Raw genomic sequence first — 20,555 nt, forward strand, 5'->3', positions numbered from 1 at the left:
GATGGCCTGGATATGAGCCTGGCTTTTTCTGTCTGCAGAGAGTGTTCTAGTCCAGGCAAAATGGACAGTCTCGTGTTTCTCTGTTTTGCCAGTGATGTTAATCCATGCCTTTAACTGGAACTTTTAGAAAGCCTGGAGACTGCCAAGAACATTTTCAGTTGCAGATTTGTGTCATCAAGTAATTTTCAGCTTGGATGAATTGAACCTTCTCAGTCTTTGAATTTGTAGGTCTGTATGCCTTAACCTTAGACCACTTCCACAGCCTGGGCCTCTCTTTTACCTTGTTCATGGCATGTATGCTTGACATTTCTGTGCTTTATCATGTGGTGTGCAAGCTTCTGCCCCAGCTGTAGATCAGAGTGTAACGTGTGTGCTGTCTTTAAGAAGCCTGCGAGGCTGGGTGTGCACGTATAAATTCCAGACAAGTGTTTAAGGCCTAAGATCCTCTTCGTGAGGTATTTTTGCAGGCTCTCCAGTTGTAGGTGTCTAGTGAGGTATATGCCAAATGGGGCATTGTATTCGATGATTGGCCTAATGAGGGAAGAGTAGAGGGAGACTATGACCTCTTTCTTCCTGGATGCAAAACCCTTAGTAATGAGATGTGCCACATAGAAGGACTTTCTGACCACAGTGGCAATGTGGTGCTCAAAAGAGAGGTTGCTGTCAACCTGTGTTCCCAGATCTCTCATGACACCTTCTGTGTTCAGTGGACTACCATTGATGTGGTAATTCATGGGAGCCGGGTTTTTCCCAAAGGGGAAGGCAACACATTTTTTGGCATTGAGCTTAAGGCCATGGTTCTGACACCAGTCATTGGTCTCAGTGAGGCCTTTCTGTAGGATGTCGGCATCACTTAGGGAGTTAATTATGACTCCCAACTTGCAATCGTCTGCAAACTTTGTCAGTCACAGTCCCTTCGTGCTGGCCTGAACTTCAGAGAAGTAGATACCAAACAGGAGAGGACCCAGGACCGAACCCTGTGGGAGTCCACTCATGACTGGTCGACAGTCTGACTTGGAGTCAGCTACTTTCATACTATGGGTTCTATCTGTGAGCCAGTTTGCATCCCACCTAGTGATTATAGGGGTCGATGCCTAGCTTAGTGAGTTTTTCTATGATTCCTGAGTGGGGAATGGTATCAAAGGCCTTGGCCAGATCAAGGTAGGTTGTATGAACCACCTTGCCTTCATCCACAGCTCTGGTGACATAGTGTCAGAACCCGGAGGAAGAACATTTGGAGCCATGACATGTAGAGATGATAAAGAAGTTAGAAATGAGAGAAAACAGTACAAACAAAACCAGAACAAATCAAAGGTAATGAAAGAAAAAAATACTCAAAGTAGAAAAGAGGCAGAAAGGGCATTACAAGGGCACAAACAGCATTATCAGACAAGCAGAAAGTACAAAAAGTTTACTAATCAAAGAGAATGTTTGAGATAAAGGTGTTTGATAAAACGACTGGCTTTAAAATGCAAAGTGAATGTGTAGGCAGAACGAGTGTGTTCAAGGCAGAATTGGGCATGTTTAGAGTAAATTGAGCACAAAAGAAGCACAGTGGGCATAAAAAGGCTTAAATGAGCAAAATAATATAAAAAGAAAATAGAAAAAGGCACAGTAAGCACAAATAAAGCAAGCCGACTGCTTGCGTTGGGTCTATATCAGAACATCGAAGTATTAAAACTTCGAATGTTCTGATATCGAACACTATTTGAAGAAGCGCTTAAGAATAGCTGTAAACAGTGAATTCTTTCCTCGGGGAAAGAATTCGGTTGACCGTTTCTGTGGCTTAGCTATTCTTAGCGCTGTGGTGGAAAGTTACGGGTTGGGTTCAGGTAAGTGTGCGATTGTTTGCACTTTAGGGTTAGGGCGCGGGTTAGGCGTGTGTGTGATAGTGATAGACTGTAGGTTTAGGGGCGGTTTAAGTGAGTTAGGGCGCGGGTTAGTTGAGTGTGCGATAGTGACGGACCTTAGGGTTAGGGTTTGGGTTAAGGTAAGTGGGTAGATAGTAGTGTATGTTTAGTTTAGTGTAGCGTTAGATGTAGGAATTTGTGTAGCGTTAGATGTAGGAATTTGTGTATGTGTGTGGTTGCTGTTTGATGTGCTTTTGTGTTGTGTGTATGTGTTTCGGAGCAGCGAATTTTTTCCATGGGAAAAAAATTTGCTGTTCTGAATGTTCGATATTTTCATGTTTTAGATGTTTTGAGGCTGATGAAATAGCCTTCGCTATTTTCATCTTTCGATAACGTGATATAAATGCCTTGTGCTTAGGTAAAGTGCTGTGTTTGGGCATAACTGCGAGTTCATATTGCAACAAGGGCGTAATTAAAGTTGTTCAAAGTATCTTAGTGTGTGTAAAAGTGCTTACAGTGTGTTCTTAATACTGTGCATGCATTTCAAAGAGTTCAGTGTGTGCAAGGTGCAACTATTTCGAGAAAATCCAGTCAAAGCCTACTTGTTTGAGGAAAAGTTTTGAGCTGGGTATGTCTGCTCGCAAAGTGACACTACTATAGAGTGCTTCTTGTACTGTACAAAAGTTGCCTAGCAAGGCACTGCCATTATGGGGACATTTCAGCGTACTGCATGGTTGTTTGCTAAGTGCAAATACTTCAGACTATACTGAATTTGGGCAACACAAGTCCAGTTTACTCATATTGTACGATTGCTTGATATGTTTCTTCCATTGATAAAAGATATTTGTTACAAGGGATTACAAGAATGTTACAGTGCTCGCGAATTACCCAGTTGCAATGTAAAGTTCTCGAATATTTCTTAAGGAGATAACTTTAAAAAGTATTGGTGTATGACTGTAGCATGCCTGCCTTCATCGACAAAGCCCTGAGCAATTATTTTAGCATTTTTACCTTTACCAATTCCAAGAGTAAATAATCTTAGCATTTATGACTTTACCAATTCCGAAGTTTTGAAAGTGTATAACCTTGGCATTTCTGCTTTACCGATTTTGTAAGCAAGTGACTTTTGCATTTCTGTCTTGCACAATTTCAGTGTACATGACTTTACCATCTCAGTCTTTATTGATTTCAAATGTGCTTCTGCAGATTCTGCAAGCATGGCAGATGATAGTAAATTACTTTAGCATTTTTGCCTTTACCAGTCGAAGGGTTTGCAAAGCATCAAACTGTCCGAAAAATATTTTGCAAAGCTCCATAAAATATCGAGAAATTTAAAGAGCTACTTCGCAGTGTCTCATAAAGTATTGAGAAGCCCAAGAAGTTATTCTGCAAAGTTCAGTTGTTAGAGAGTACTGTGAGGTTGTTCATTTGCATAATTCTGACAAGTTTAAAGAGAGCAAGTAGAAGTGTAAAAATACAAAAAGAGCATTGTGCTAATTGTGTTTATGCCAATTACCTACGCACGTGTGTGTGCATATATTTGTGCTTTATTGTAAGACTCCTAGCTGGAGTGTGTCAGTATGGCAGATGATTTCAAAAACTCTAACCACTTGTGTTTGATCAGAATATTGCAGAGCGCTGGAGAATATTTGAACAGGAGTATATTTTTGTACAAGCAGCTTATGCAGATAAAGATGCACATACTAGGGCATTCGTTTTGTTAAACCTAGCAGGATCAGAATCCATAGAAAAAGAGCATTCATTTGTGTATGCACCAGCAGTGTATGAAGTTGAAGGTGCTGACCTCCATACTGTTGTGCAAGCTGAATCAAGGGAAGATCCCGAGTGTTTCAAGCTCAAGTTCAGAGAAATGTGCAATACACAGACTAACATTACATTTAGAGAGGCGTTTCTTTTACATAAGGAACCAGAAACCAGGGTAGACATTTGCAGTTTACGTAACTGACTTAAGAAACTGAACAAAGAGGTGTCGGTTCGATGATCTAAAGGATGAGCTGATAAAGGACAGACTTGTGTGTGATATTAATAGTGCTGCAGTGAGAAAGATTTTGCTTCATGGCAGTGATTTGACATTAAGTAAAGTGGTAGAGATTTGTCAGATTCAAGAGGTGACTGAAAGACATAAAAATATGCTTGCAAGTGACAAGATCATGGTTTCAATGAGCTTCAGAGCCAACATAGATAGTATGCAACACGTGGCAGGTAGAAACGGGCCTAAGCAAGGAACAGCCACAGGGGTTTCCAAAGAAAGTGTGCAGCTTTCCAGAAAGTTCTAGAAAAAGTGTAATCTTCACCACAAGTCCAGTACAACGCAAGTCCAGTGCAACACAAACAGGAGTCAGTAAAGCCAAGGTCTAATTGTATAACTGTTGCAATTGTGGTGCAAATCATGAATCTAAAAGAAAGAAGTGTGTAGCATATGGACAGCAATGCCACACGTGTAAGAAATGGAACCATTTTCAAAAGTTGTGCAAGTCAAGCAAACCTCACTCAGTTGTAAAGAAGGGTCGCACAAACAAGCAAGTTGTTCAAGTAGAACCGAAAGTCAGCTTTCTATGTAGATAGTGTATCAGTACTTGGAGAAATAGTTGATGCATAAACTTAGCAAGGAATGAAGTGTTTTGTACGGTCAGGATCAATGTAAAATTCATAGAGCTCAAAGTGGACACTGGGTCAAAGCGCAGTGTTATGTCAATGGACACATTTGCAAAAGTGAGAACAAATGAGCAACTCAGTACATCCAGCAGTGCGAGACTTGTGTATGGAGGTGAAGAAATTCTAACCGAAGGTTCAGTGACAACTTTCCTGTTATTTGCGTGAAAGCTGTTACAACTTATTCTACCTGGTCTGATGAGCAGTGCGGTCTTTACTGAGTCTCAAAGATAGCTTGAGAATGAATCTGCTTTCTTTTGCTAAAGACGTTCATCGTGCAAGTATAGTTCACATCTGCTGAAGGACTTAGTTTGAGTCCGAAAGAGCTCATTTATGTTTTGTTTTACCAACGCATTTCATTAAAGGATTTTATGCCAGTGACTGCAGCTTTGGTAATCACTACTGCTTTTTGTTTCTACGACGTGGTTGTGTTCTGTGGTGATTTTGGTTGCCTTTCTGTTCATTTTTTTATGTTTATATATATATATATATATGTGTGTGTGTGTGTATATATGTGTATGCATGTGTATGTGTGTGTGTGTGTGTGTATATATATATATATATATATATATATATATATATATATATATATATATATTCACTTCATAACATTGAAACTTCAAAATACTGAAACCAATTGAAAATCAACTCCAAGATTGCACATAGTGTAGTTAAGTGTAATCTTGGAGTAGATATATATATAATTACCAGGGTGTGTGAGGGGTGTAGGGGGCTTGCCTGCATATATTTGGTAGAAATTGCTATGATTTATGTTGTTTAAGCTTACGCATAATATGTGTTTTCAGTATTTTGAGTTTCAGTATTTTGAGTATTCAGTATTTTGGTTTTCAGTATTATGAAGTTTTGTCATTTTCAGTATTTTGAAGTTTCAGTGTTATGAAGTGAATCCATATATATATATATATATATATATATATGTGTGTGTGTATGTATATGTGTGTGTGTATGTATGTATGTATGTGTATGTGTGCGTGTATGTGTGTGTGTATGTATATATATATATATATATATATATATATATATATATATATATATATATATATAATTTTTTCCAGGATAAAAATATCAAACTGGAGCTAAGAAGGCTCAATTGCCAGAAGTCTTGACAGTGGGTGGTGGAGAGAAGGACGTTAGGCAGTAAGGGGTTAAATATGTTACTTAAGTCATAGTCAATAAATCTTTACAGTGATGTGTTTGTTTAGAATAAAGCTGTTTAATCAGAACCCACGAAAGCGACACCAGCCTAGGTTGATGTTTTTTTGGGAGAGTTTCTGTGTCTGTCATCTTAAAAAATATGTTTTCTCATTGGAATGTGGGAGTTTGTTTTAATATGCTAATCTGCCTGTTTTTTGAAATAATGGGTTTGGAGTTAATGGCATCTTGGCACATCTTCCAATAAATTGTCTCTGATGCAGATTTCTGGCATCAGACTGATTTGTTGAGTGTTGCATGCCAGGTTTCTGGACAGAGCATCAATTCCCTCTATAAGGTAGCTGTGTGTGTGTGTGTGTGTGTGTGTGTGTATTGCATTGTTAAATTCGTAGGGTGTGGGAGATCAAGAAGATAGATTTACCTTCTTTGCCCTGGTAACAAATGGCATTTAGCAAGTAGACCTGGTTATATAGCAACAATTTGCAAATATGCTCATTGTTTTTAAAGAGCCTTTCTCAAAAGAGGATGGATTTTATATTTACTCTATTCTGAAAGAAATTTGGTTGCAGAAATCTGCATCACTCAGTTGATCAGTCATGTGTTTATACTGCCAATCATTAGCGGACCGGAGTTCCGCTGTGGCGATCCATAACCGGGAAAAGCCGAAAAGACAAACAACTGTTCAAACTTCAAATATTAGACCTTTTGTCATGTTGGTGCTTTTAGGATTTGGCTGCCTTCCTTCTATTGGCTGGGTTTTCTGATTCGTCCCTCTATGTATTTTGGAGTTTTGAATACTGCTGGAAGTTCTAGTCAGCAGTCAACCCATATTTGGTTCTTCCCTTTTAGCAAACAATCTCTTAAAGTAAGTGGAAAACAGATGCGCAACCTTGTCAGTTTGTGTGTGAGAGCACTATGCAGTTTGTATATCTTATCCATTCTCTTTCCCCCTTATGGTGGCTGGGTGGTGACCTTTGCTACATGTAATAGAGGGTGCAGCTTGATAGTATTACATGTTTTAACACATTGTGTCTTAGCTTGTTTGTAGGTGTGACTCCACCACAAATGGAAGGGGAGTTTTTTTTTTTTTTTTGCTAGGTGCATCCTTGTGTAGAGGTTCCCTAATGGGAGGAGATGTCATGTCATGTTCATAGGTTCATAGGTAGGTACTAGGCTATCGGCCCTAGGGCCCAAAATGTATCCTGGCTTTCGCCACCCAAGAAATTTATTTTCCTGTGCCCCTGTCGAGCAGAGCCACAGAAGTGATCCCCGGGGTGAATTTCCCATTTCCCATCCAGTCATCTTGAAGAGTGCTAATGAGGACCTCTGTTTGACATAGACAGGTAGTCTGTTACAGAGTATGGGAAGTCTCTGGGACAGGAATCTATCCCTCCAGCATGTTCTGTTTATTGTGGTGACAAGGTTTAGATCCCTAGAGCATGTAGCTCGGAGGGATTGGGATTTCTTTAAGTGGCTCATGTCAAACAGCTCTGGGTTTGACATAGCTTTGTATGTTAGGCAGAGATCGCCCCTGCGTAGGCGATATGCGATGGAGTAAAGCTGTAGTTTTTTGAGACTGTCTGCATAGGGCATCTGTTTGAGGCCAGTAATCCTCTTTGTGAGGTATTTCTGTGGTCTTTCCAGTTGTTGTAGATGTCTTGTGTGGTACATACCAAAAGGGGCGTTGTACTCTATAATGGGTCTAATGAGTGATGAGTAGAGGGGAACGATGACCTCTTTTTTTTCTGGATGAGAATCCTTTTGCGATGAGATGAGCCACATAGAAGGATTTCCTGACCACTGTGGCGATGTGATTATCAAAGGAGAGACTACTGTCCACCTGTGTCCCAAAGTCTCATCACATTTTCGGCATTAAGTAGACTACCAGCTATGTGGTAGTTCATGGGTACAGAGTTTTTACCAAAGGGGATGACCATACACTTTTTGACATTGAGCTTCAGGCCATGGCTTTGACACCAGGTATCTGTCTCAGTGAGGCCCTTTTGTAGTTTGTCCACATCGTTAGGAGTTTTGATTATGGCTCCTAGTTTGCAGTTATCTGCAGACTTTGTTAGCCAAAGACCTTCTTTGTTGGCCTGTACTTCAGAGATGTAGGTACCAAACAGGAAAGGACCCAGGACGGAACCCTGTGGTACTCCACTTGTCACTGGTCTGATGTCAGATTTGGAATCCGCTACTTTCACAGTGTGGGTTCTGCCCGTGAGCCAGTTGGCAACCCATCTTGTGACATAGGGATTTATACCTAGTTTAGTGAGCTTATCTATAATTCCAGAGTGGGGGATGGTGTGGAAAGCCTTGGCGAGATCTAGATATGCTGTGTGAACCATTTTACCCTCATCTATGTCTTTTGTGACTGCTTCAAAGAAGTCAATCCGGTTTAGGAGACATGATCTGCCTTTTACAAATCCAAACTGGGTAGGGTCCAGAGTTTGGAGATTACCAATGTCTTTGTTTGAGTTCCACGATGATACGTTCCATGGCCTTGCAGACCAGGCTCGTCAGGCTAATGGGGCGGTAGTTCCCGGGGTCCGTCGTGGCTCCCCCCTTTGTGGAGTGGGATAACCATTGCGGTGCGCCATTCAGTGGGTACAAAGCCTGAGGTGAGGCAATGATTGAACTTGGTGCTTAGGTAGGGTGCCAGTTCATTCTGTAGTTCATGTAGAACGCAGCCTGGGATATTGTCAGGTCCCATGGATGCTGTGTTCTTGGCTTTGTAGAGTGTGTTTTTTACCTGTGCAGCCGTGATTATAGGAACTTTGCATTCTTCCGGTATAGTGATGGGTCTTCTAGGGGGTGAGAGTGAGGTAAAGTTAGCACTGAACCTATCTGCTAGGATGTTGGCAATATCAGTTGGTTCTGTATATTTAGTGCCATTGTGCTCTAACTCAGAGCAGATCTGAGTGTTCCCATTTAGATTCTTGACATAGCTATAGAATACATTGTGGTTGTCTTTAGAGTCAGTGGCAATTTTGTTTTCGTAACTAGCTTTGGAGGATTTTATGAGGGATCTCAGCTTCTTACTGAGGTTGACCAGGGAGTTCCTCCAGTCATGGGATTTTACTCGTTTTTGCAATAGTTTTTCTTCTGTTGTAGAGTTTGTTTATGGCAGAGGACCACCAGATTGGCTTCCTTTTTTTGGAGGATAACATCTTGGTTCTGTTAGGGATAGCATGATCCATGCACTCATGTAAGTGCTTATAAAGTGCATTTGTATAGGATTCGACAGTCATACCTCTATTGTCCGTCTGCATGGGTGTCATGAAGTTTGCCACTTCTGTCTTAAGAAGTGTGAAGCTGGCTGTGGAGAAGTTTTTTACGATGGTTTCCCTAATTGGGGCTGGGGATGGGATGTGGATGTCTAGGCTGATTAGCTTGTGGTCGGATTTGACCAACGAGGAATTGACCTCTGTTGTGGAACACCGGTTTCCCATGTTGGTAATGACCAGATCTAGGATATTGCCGCCCCTGGTGGGTGTGTGAATAAGTTGATCCAAGGCGTTGGAATTTATGAATTCTAGAAAACGTTGAGCAAAAGAGTTGGTACACGAGTAGTTTTCCCAGTTAATGGTGGGGTAGTTGAAATCGCCCATTATTAGGGTGTTGGGTTGCACCCTAATACTTTCCAGTGAATCAAGAAATGAGGAGTGTGAATCCTGGGGCATGGTGGGGGGTCTGTAGCAAGCTACAATTTGTATTGCGGTCTTGCCCAGAGTTAGTTGCACTTGGATAATCTCGGATGCATTATGCTGTGCAACTAGCCCGGAGGTGTGGATATCCTTAATGAATATGGACACGCCTCCGCCTTTAGTGCTTCTTTCTGGGTTAGGTGGCCGAAAGGTGTGGTATGAATTGAAGCCTGGTAATGCAGGGGTGCTCTCTGGAGCTTTGAACCAGGTCTCTGTCACTGCACAGATGTCAGTGTTCTCCATTTTTAAGGAGTGCCTCGAGTGATTGCATTTTGAGGTTTAGACTTCTAGCATTGAGTAGCATTACCCTCAGATTTTGCTTGCTTGTACCTGTTACGGTGGTGAATTTGTCATTTGAACCTTGCCTAAAAAAGGCACTATAGGGGTGGCAAGAGCCTTAGCCAGTATCCGGAATCCTAAGGGCGACAGGTGCAGGCCATCTCTGGCAAAGCATTGTGGACTGTCGATCATGTTGTTCCAGGCAGACAAATACTGGATCCCCTTAGTATGACACCAGAAGCTTAGCCAATTGTTGAAGTCAATCATTTTGTCCTTGTACTGTGGTATCATTCTGGGTGATGGCAGGATGCTACTCAGGGATAGGGTCATACCTGCCTGGGATACAAGATCGGAGAGCTCCTCCATGTCTCTTTTCGTGTAGTCCAGGGAGGTATGTCTCAGGTCATTCACACCAACCTGGACAATGACAGTGTCATATTTGTACTTATTGTGGAGTGACCTGAGTGCATGCATTATGTGGTGGATCCTGGCACCTGACAGGCAGTTGACAGTAACTTTCTCCTTGTTTAGTCTAGTGAGTGGAACATCGGTGTGCCAGACTATAGAGTCACCTATGACTAGAGTGTTGGGTACGTTGTTATGCCTTATGGGCTGTGGTTGAGTGGCACACTGAGTTTGTGGGCTATGTGTCATTTGGGTTGTGTTGGGGGGGGGTGGAGTTTGCTTGAATTTATGCTTTGGATGTCCCTGATGCTTGGGCAGGTTTTTATTGAGAGCCTCTGCGAATGTAGGTGTGTGTTTTGTGTTTCTATGTGTGTGTTTTGGTGGTGTAGGTTTTGAGGGACTATGTGATGAGTGTGGTGTGGTGCAAGTGTTTACCTTCTCCTCTTGACTGTCTAGTCCAGTCTTGGGTGAAGAGAGCTTTGCTTCCAGTTTGGCTATTTAAGTGCATCTCTCACAGGTTGTAGTGTTGGGTGGTAGGAGGAGAGGGTTGTCTGTGTACATGAGGCAATTGCTGCATTGCCCCAAGATGCCCATATTCATCAGGTAGACAGGAGAAATCACTGGGAGCTGACCCTTAGACATGCCTGGATAAGTGCTTATTTATTAAGTACTAAAAACTGCTTTCCACTAGACAAGTGAGGAAAGTTGAGTGCTGTAGTAATCTGCAGCTTATGTAGTGCTTACAATGAGTTCTGAACAAGTGCTGAGTTCAAAGAAACATATTTGACTGCTGAAAATAGAAAACTGGCTAGTTATAAGAAACAACTAAGCTAGAAGGCTTCCCTCCAAGACAGAAGGGCTTGGGGGCTCAGAAGCCTAGAAACAGTCTAGACCACTTAACAGGAAAGGCAGGAAACTAGCTTAATTTTTTTTTGTTCTCTTTCCCAGATGCTCTCTTTGTACACAGTAGAAGTGCCTGAAATCAGAATATGATCTCACTGCACTCAGTTGAGTGAGCAAATGAGATGGGCCCAGAAGGAGTATCCAAACAAAAATTTACAAGAGGGGCGGGCAGTTTCAAAGCCACTAAGATTAACACCAAAACAGAAACAGAGAGGGTGGGTGGGAAAACCTAACTGAATAATATAATCAAAACTTCCAGTTCAGTTAATAATCATGCAACACAGTTAAATCAATTTAAATACTGTATTATTTGAAAAAAAGTGCAGATAAAGGTACTTAAATTCTCTTATACATCCAGTTGAATACAGCTAGATGTTAGCCGGCCAAAGCTGAGGTTTTTAAGCAGAAAATATTTCAAACCGTACCACTTAAATAGGCAAGGACAGGAAATCAAAGAATGTGGCTACCACCACACCTGCAATTACTAACAAATAATAAAATTCAAGCAGCACTAACTGAAGAAAAGAGTCAAAACTTCCAGTTCAGTTAATAATCGTGCAACACAGTTAAATCAATTTAAATACTGTATTATTTGAAAAAAGTGCAGATAAAGGTACTTAAATTCTCTTATACGTCCAGTTGAATACAGCTAGATGTTAGCCGGCCAAAGCTGAGGTTTTTAAGCAGAAAATATTTCAAACTGTACCACTTAAATAGGCAAGGACAGGAAATCAAAGAATGTGGCTACCCCACACCTGCAATTACTGACAAATAATAAAATTCAAGCAGGCAGTAACTGAAGAATAGAGTCAAAATTTCCAGTTCAGTTAATAATCATGCAACACAGTTAAATCAATTTAAATACTGTATTATTTGAAAAAAAGTGCAGATAAAGGTACTTAAATTCTCTTGTACGTCCAGTTGAATACAGCTAGATGTTAGCCGGCCAAAGCTGAGGTTATTAAGTTATTAGATGTAGTGAAACATTCAAAACTTTGCATTTGGCTTTATTTTAAGGTTTATTGCAAAATAGAATTACCCTTACTGTTGAAATACGGCTTACAACAATCATTCTTGGTTAAATTCCAACATGCAGCACAGTTCTCGGCACTATTTTGAAGTATTAACATTCTTCACAGTACCCAAGTAAAAATGAATATGTGGCTTCTTCGTACTAAAAGTGTGCCTGTAATTTGAAAAAAAAATGTTTAATGCACTGGGCTTTTGTGTGCCTTTAGTAGTAGGAAGTTGCATTGTGAGGAATTTTTCAGTTTGTCTTGTATATTCATAATTTGTTTCTGTTTGATCCTACAGACTGATTTCTGAACAGAGAAGTTAATGTTGTATACTCCCATTAGTTTATGAGATAGAGATGAGTAGCAATGTTTTTTCCCCACTTAGCATTTTTGTGATGTGGCTGACATCATCAACAACCTTTTGTTAATTTTGATGGTTGTACTGTACAGCAAGCACTTTTGCTTATTTCTGCTCAAGGGAAGGTTGAAGAAAAAGTTGTGATGGTGCTTTCTGAAGACCTAACATTGATGACCGCATCCGTTGGATAAGAAGTAAATTATACCATAAAGTCTGCAAGAAACATTTTCTTGTTAATATTTTGTCTTAACTTAAGCTAGGCATTGTTCGGAAACTTTTTTTTTTTTTTTTTTGTTCATGTAAATTGGTATTTCTTACAGTGCAGACATCATGTAGCTGGTGAAACCATCATTTTGGCAAGGATCTTTTAGCGCTTCGTGTTTTTCTCTTTTTTTGTTTCAGAATAAGGGGAGTGCACATTATGTCTACAGTTGCATTCGCTTTTATCAGACATGGCAGAATTTTGGTTGGCAAAGCTGTGAAAACTAAAGCTTTTCAAGCATATCGTTGTTGTCTTCCTCGCTTGATTTCTACTTCGGGCTGTCAGACAAATTTTGTTTCGGAAAAGTGTGTGCAGTCTTCCACCTGGGACAGCTTTGGTATCTGGCTAGATGAGCCCATTTTGCTACCACCGAGACTTGTAGGCCCCACCCATAATGTGGACAACAGTTTTGCAGGTGTGGGCTATACAAGTCAGATCGGTAAAAGAAAATGTAATGAAGATCGTTTCAGCATGTCTAAAGTAGCCGATGGCATATTTTGCTTTGCTGTTTTTGATGGCCATGGTGGAGCAGCTGCAGCTGATTTTTGTGCTAGAAATGTGCACCAATTAATACAGTAAGTACTGGATGTACCAGTGTGTCATGTTGTGGACATGGCTGTTGTATCTCTTTGTTTTTTTTTTCCTTCTAAACTGCAAGTCATGGTATGGTATTATAGTAACCTCAGTTTAGTTCTGGATTACAAAGACTGAAGCTTCAAATTTTGTACCAGATGCACAGCCTTCAGGGCATTGTGCAGCAAGGCTTTTCTCTTTTTCACGTATTCAAAACTGGCTATCATATTAAGCTGTTTATTGGTGGTGATGGTAGCAGTAGTAGTTATATTTTGCTTATTAATGCTATTGTCACTTTTTTTTGAACAGTTAAGTTGCTTTGCACTTGCCAAATTAAGAGGTTCTTGGCAAGTTGACTTTTGGCAATATAGGGTAGCTTGCTGTTAATTTTAAGAAATGCTTACCAAATACATGCACCTTTAGGTGAATCTCTCTCTCTCTCGCTCTCTCTCTGAAGTACATTTGAGGGTGTATGCTCTGGCAGTGCATAGACTACATACTCTGTTACTGTCAGAATTGTTCACAGTGGTTCAGTGATAGAGGACAGATGCAGAGAATCCTGTGAATGCTTACAGTACTATTCCATGTCAGTACATATTTAAAAATTGTTGCAGAACATTTGTACTTTGACTTGGCAAGCAGCTGCTCTCCATGCAGAGCAATCGGTTAGGTTTTGTTTGTATACAGGCACTTTTGTTTCATCTTTGTTTTCATGGTTTACATTTGGCTTACTATAAGTAACGGCAGCACCAGGTAACCATTAGGGCAGAGCTGCTCATTTTCTTCAGCTGAGCCACTGGATTGGAGTAGGAAGCAACTGTCTGTTGGCTGTGCAACATCTAGGATTTCATGAGGATATTTCACAGCATAACATTTTCCTGATTGGCCAGTGATGAGTATAATCATTCAGTTGCAGGTCTGCCTCTTAAATCACCCAATTCAGGGTGGTGGGAGAGATGTGGCTGTCCCAGACATGAATATACTCTTTCCTGGAACCTGAATTGTGTGCCAGACGAAGTTGAGCAAGCGGCCATTTGCAGTAGGGTTAGTGGGATAGGTTGTGCACCACCTGAGGAACAAAGGATGCTGGTACCTCAAACAAAGACCTGAAGATGGCACTAGCCAGCGTCCATTTAGAACACTGACAAGACGTGTGACAGTAAACTGTCAACCGTCTGGGACAGGGTGAGAAACTGGTATTTGTGCAGGCATCAGGCTTCTGTTTGACAGGAAGTCTCAAGATTCAGTACTGCAACATTAATCTACTCGGGACATCTGCAGTTGTGATAAGTTAACTACACAACTGTACTTTTTTGTAGCCTTTATCTTCTTTGGGGCTTTTTCTTACTTTCATCATTTGTTCAAGATGAATTTAGATTTCTTATTACAAATTGTAGGCCAGTAACTTTTTTTTTTAATGTTGTGCTGCATGTTAGTAGTTTTAATGGACTATATATTGCTGTCCTGGCTAATTGTTTAGAATATTTTCACATTGGAAAAGATATTTTAATGATTTATATTCTACCTGAAAGTACATTTCTGTTTAGTAGAGCTTGAAACAGTCAAGCTACCCTTCCTCCTCCACCATCATCATCCCCTGAAGGATATACGTTTCATCAGACTGTAATAGTCTTATGTAAAAAACAATGGTTTATTGCATTTATTGCATTGGCAAGTCCTTGTGAAAACTAAGGGGCTCAAAGTGAGTAAAAGACCTAGTAGCAATGGCAATAGGTAAGAGCTTAGTCACTATGGTTCCATGGAATGCTGATGAGACCAGTGTAAACATATATAGGGACTACTGATAAAATGACAGGATGAAGCAGGTGAGGCAGAAAATGTTTTTGATAATCTGATTTACTGTTTTGACCTTTTTAAAGATCCTTGATGGTATGTGGACTTCCGTGCCCACACACATACTACTATACTTTCTGCCTCATCAGTGATTTGGCAGAGTAATTCTTGCACTTGCTACAAAGGTGGGATTTTGTGCCTTGGCAACAAGTGAAGGGAGTGTTAGCATCTGCCTTTTCATGCCAGTATTGTAAGTTATCTGTGAAGTTGGAAAACCTTTGACAAGAAAAAATATTTCTTAGTGGAACAGTTTTTCTTTCTGGTGCAAGAGACAATGGGTTTATTTCTATATTCCACCCCTTTTCCGGGTCACTTATCTAATTTTCTGGTTTGTTTTTCGCTTCTGGTGTCTTAAGATCAGGACGGAATCCTCAAAGGTCCTTGTGCTTCTTTGCACCAGAGTTTTTGTACTGAAAATCATGACTGAATACATTGTGTATCTTTTATAGCTTGTGCTTGTGAAGTTAACAGCAGTCTGTCTTTATGTGCTTGTGAAGTTAATAGCAGTCTGTCTTTATGTGCTTGTGAAGTTAACAGCAGTCTGTCTTTATGTGCTTGTGAAGTTAACAGCAGTCTGTCTTTATGTGCTTGTGAAGTTAACAGCAGTCTGTCTTTATGTGCTTGTGAAGTTAACAGCAGTCTGTCTTTATGTGCTTGTGAAGTTAACAGCAGTCTGTCTTTATGTGCTTGTGAAGTTAACAGCAGTCTGTCTTTATGTGCTTGTGAAGTTAACAGCAGTCTGTCTTTATGTGCTTGTGAAGTTAACAGCAGTCTGTCTTTATGTGCTTGTGAAGTTAACAGCAGTCTGTCTTTATGTGCTTGTGAAGTTAACAGCAGTCTGTCTTTATGTGCTTGTGAAGTTAACAGCAGTCTGTCTTTATGTGCTTGTGAAGTTAACAGCAGTCTGTCTTTATGTGCTTGTGAAGTTAACAGCAGTCTGTCTTTATGTGCTTGTGAAGTTAACAGCAGTCTGTCTTTATGTGCTTGTGAAGTTAACAGCAGTCTGTCTTTATGTGCTTGTGAAGTTAACAGCAGTCTGTCTTTATGTGCTTGTGAAGTTAACAGCAGTCTGTCTTTATGTGCTTGTGAAGTTAACAGCAGTCTGTCTTTATGTGCTTGTGAAGTTAACAGCAGTCTGTCTTTATGCGCTTGTGAAGTTAACAGCAGTCTGTCTTTATGCGCTTGTGAAGTTAACAGCAGTCTGTCTTTATGTGCTTGTGAAGTTAACAGCAGTCTGTCTTTATGTGCTTGTGAAGTTAACAGCAGTCTGTCTTTATGTGCTTGTGAAGTTAACAGCAGTCTGTCTTTATGTGCTTGTGAAGTTAACAGCAGTCTGTCTTTATGTGCTTGTGAAGTTAACAGCAGTCTGTCTTTATGTGCTTGTGAAGTTAACAGCAGTCTGTCTTTATGTGCTTGTGAAGTTAACAGCAGTCTGTCTTTATGTGCTTGTGAAGTTAACAGCAGTCTGTCTTTATGTGCTTGTGAAGTTAACAGCAGTCTGTCTTTATGTGCTTGTGAAGTTAACAGCAGTCTGTGTTGCTGTAACGGCTTTGGTTGCTTGCATTTTGTACTTGCACACCATGCCTCAGAAACAAGCTGGGCATCTTTACCAGCGCATTTTTTCTACCCAAAGTTGTATTTAGATTTCTAAATTTTATCTCGGGTGCAGAGTGGATCCAGTTTTACCAACCTTTCATTTACTCCAAGGTCATATTGGACATCTTTGTAAATTTTAGATGTAACTTTCTTTTTCAGCTTTGCCCCCAGGATTCTGGAGGAGGGTACGCTGTGCTGTATGTACATTGTTTCATACATTTAAGTTGTTGCATACATTTAAGATGTCAGCCCTTCACTGTCATTTGCACCTGACAAGTTAGAAGCTCCTTTATACTGGTTGCATAAGGCATCTTAATATGACTCTGTGGGAAAAATGATTTGAGGACTCTTCTGTTAGTAATGTGAGAGGACATCTCCACCCTGCCTCTGGGAGACAGCTTGACTCTCAGTGAAGGGGCAAGAGTCATTTGCAGTCCACTTATTTGTCAAGCACTTTTAGCTTCTGATGTGCAAGCAACTTAAATGTGGTTTTGGAGTTGTACTTTAGGATCATAGGAAGTTACTAGGCTGTTGGCCCTGAGGCTATTACAAGCATAGCCAAGAATTTAGCCCATGTTCTGACAAGTCAGCACCTGATGCCCCTGTCCAGCAGGGACACAGGTGGAATCCCAGGGGTTTATTTTCTGTTCCCCATCCAATTATCCAGGTTGCTCTTAAAAAGGGTTAATGAAGTACTCTGCTTGACGTGGTGAGGGAGTCTGTCCCACAGAAGGGGGAGTCTCTGGGACACAAATCTGTCCCGTCAACAAGTCCTGTTAAGGTTATGCATGCGGTGGAGCTAGACTTGCAGATATGCATCAGTCCCATCAAGCTGAGGTCTGAGATTGCTTTGCATGCTAGACAGAGGTCACCTCTGAGGAGTCTGCATGAGACTGAGTAGAGGGACAGGGCCTTTAGCCTATCTGTGTAGAGTAGATGTTTGAGGCCCTGGATTCTACTGGTGAGGAACCTCAGTGGTCTCTCCAGCTGTTGCATATATACTTTTATGAGCTACATGTCAAAAGGGGCATTGTACTCAATGGGTCTTATAAGGGCAGACTACAGGGGTGTTATGACCTCCTTGCCCCTGGATGAGATACCCTTACTAATGAGGTGGACCATGTAGAAAGTTTTCCATACAACGGTGGCAATATGGTGGTCAAAGGTCCATTTGCTGGCAACCTGGGTGCCCAAATCCCTCACGACTGATTGCATGCGTTGGACCTTGTTATTAATCTGATAATTTGCAGGGATGTCACTCTCCTCGAAGGGGATGATGTATTTTTTGTCATTCAGTTTGAGGCCATGTTTCTGGCACCAATCATTTGTTTGGGTGAGACTCTCTTGGAGGATGTCCACATCACTAGGGGAATTGATGACAGCACCCAGCTTGCATTCAGCCATAGTCCACTGTTTTTTGCCCGCTCGTTAGAAAAGTATATTCCAAAGAACAGAGGCCCCAAGACCGATCCCTGGAGTACACTACTCGTTACGGGTCTACTGCTTGAGATGGCTTCCATCAGTGAGACAGTTTACTACCCATCTGGTAATGTACGGATTGATGCCTATTTGAGAGAATTTTTCTATTATACCAGAGTGGGGAATAGTATCGAAGGCTTTGGCCAGATCAGGGTAGGTGGTGTGCACAGTCTTCCTCTTGTCCATGGCTTTGGTGACTGTCTCAAAGTGTATATTTGGATACAATGTTTTGTATTCTAAGTTGGTAAAACTGAAGAGTACATTTATGTAAAGTACTCTCAATAACAATTTAGTTGCAATTTGAATGATAGGAGCAAGGATTAATGGAAGAAAGGTATCCATTGTAGACCTGTCTTAGCTATAGCCTGCCTCACTAGGAAGGATAAATGCAAAATATCTTGCTAAAAGTATATTTTTTGTATGAGGTGGGAGAACACCAGATTGCCCTGAAAAACCTACATGGAGCCTGGAAGGGCATGCATTCTCCATGTAGTACAGTCATAGGTGAAGACTGTACCATGGAACAGTGAGGTGGAAATCCGAAGACAATGAGTAACTGCTACCCAGTAAATAGTGCTGTTATTTAGGGTTAGTAGTACTGAAGGCTTTAACACATCACTTTCCTTTCTTCTGGGAGAAGTCTGTTGTAATAAGTTTGAAGTTCTTAACCCTTTCTTTTGCAGGATTGATCAGTGTTATATTTTTCTCCCTTTGTAGGGAGTTCTAGCCTTTTACTAATTTTTTAACGTTCCGTGCTAGCCAAAGAGAAACAAGGCAGAATTTGGCAATATAGAAACCTTCTACCCTGAAACGGCTCACTCTGAAAGGAAGACTGCCATTGTATTTATACAGAGTTTGAAATGTTGGTTTCCCTAAGAAATTCCCTTCCTCAAAGGTAAAGCAGTCTGGGTATAAGTAAGGATGGGGGGGTCACCAGCTTCCCACATCACGAGATTGTCCACCTGCAAAATTGCATTAGATATGGTTACATTGAATTTTGTCATTCACTTTTTAATGTTATTTTGTGCCAATAGTTGCCAGTCAGTTTTCTGTTCTCAAACTTTCATGCAGCGTGGTCAAAGTAGTTGTGTAGTTGCAATCCCAAGTGTGTATAATGGGCAAACACTTCAGTTGTTTTGCAGCATTTTGCATGTATGGTTTCTTTGTCCTCCTTAAATTTCCATATATATTGTAGCTTGCATAGAATTCTTTACACATTGTTGTTTTTTGTGATTTTGTTTCCTGTTGCAGGAGACATCTTCAGTCAGATTATGATCTAGAATCAGTACTGCTGAAAACTTTTCTACAAATGGACCATGACTTTATGCAAAAAGTTTGCAGACTTGGAGAAGGTAAGGCTGTTTCTTTGAACTGATGGTTAAAAATATCTGGCAGGCATTTTTATAATAGTGTAGTTTGAGCTTGTTTAAAGAATTTAAGCGTTTTTTATGACAATCAGTTTTGATTATTCCTTCATTGTCACTCGAGACTGGCCTGTTTTTAACAGTGCGTTCCTTTATTTTTATTCTCTCTCTTTTTGCAATTAGAAACTAATACTAGTTCTGATCACACTGGTCATTAGACATTACTAACCTTTGTGCATGGAGAAGGTTTGTCAGTGAGTAGTGAAAGGAAACTGAGGTTTAAGGCTAGCAAAACTGTTTTGTGTTTTGCTTATTTGTTCATCCAGTGAGCTGCTCCCAGTGACTTCATATAACAGACTACATGTTTGTGATGTATTTGTTACATGTCCTGTAAAACTGAATCATCCAAGGTCAGTTTGCATCATTTTAAAAATCTGATGGGAGAGACATTTATATCTGGGTAGTCTGTAGCTTAGACTACATACATTTTAATGACTTCTGGCACACCGCAATTCTTTGGTAACCGAGAATGATTTTGCTTCATAGAACCTTTGCAAGGGTGGAAACATTTGTGTACATCCGCCATGTATTGCGAAATGTCAAACTCCTGCACTCTGGGTATGTACACCCATTTTGGCGTGCTTTCTTATTGTCTGGTAAAGGATTCCTGTTGTGTGACAGTTCTTTACCATTGCTTGCTGTTAGGAACTCATGTTGTGCATTGCCAGATGTTTCCCACATTCATTTCCAGAAAGACAGAATAAATGTGCTGTGGTGTTGCTAAATTGGTGAGCTTTAACCTGTTGACTAGAGAGTTAACACTCAACATTTAATCATAGCAGCAGTGGCAGAGTGGCCCAACTAGGGGTCATGAGACTTGTGTCAATTAGCAGTCTAAGCATAGATCTAGCTGCATTTTAGAATCCATGTTGTCCATAGTAGCCTTTATTTTATCTGTCAGTATTCTTTCAGTGCATGACCATTGCACTGCTGTTAAGTTGATTGTCCTAAGATGGAAGAACCAAGACTTGAGTTGTTTGGCATCCAAGAATGATCATTTGTA

The 20,555-nt window shown here is 40.6% G+C and overlaps 1 protein-coding gene across 1 annotated transcript in view; it reads left to right on the forward strand.

Annotated features, from left to right (window-relative positions):
• LOC122789036 (protein phosphatase 1K, mitochondrial-like) overlaps positions 1-20,555 on the forward strand; it is a 295,109-nt gene that overhangs the window by 71,254 nt on the left and 203,300 nt on the right. The window contains exons 2-3 of the mRNA XM_044056209.1: positions 12,767-13,201; positions 19,380-19,480. Coding sequence (XP_043912144.1) covers positions 12,786-13,201; positions 19,380-19,480 — 517 coding nt within the window. The 5' untranslated portion in view covers positions 12,767-12,785. The remainder of the gene's footprint in view (positions 1-12,766; positions 13,202-19,379; positions 19,481-20,555) is intronic.

This window comes from Protopterus annectens, chromosome 14.part0 (assembly GCF_019279795.1).
Source record: "Protopterus annectens isolate FY-2018-M chromosome 14.part0, PAN1.0, whole genome shotgun sequence".
In the NCBI taxonomy this organism is placed as follows: Eukaryota; Metazoa; Chordata; order Ceratodontiformes; family Protopteridae; genus Protopterus; species Protopterus annectens.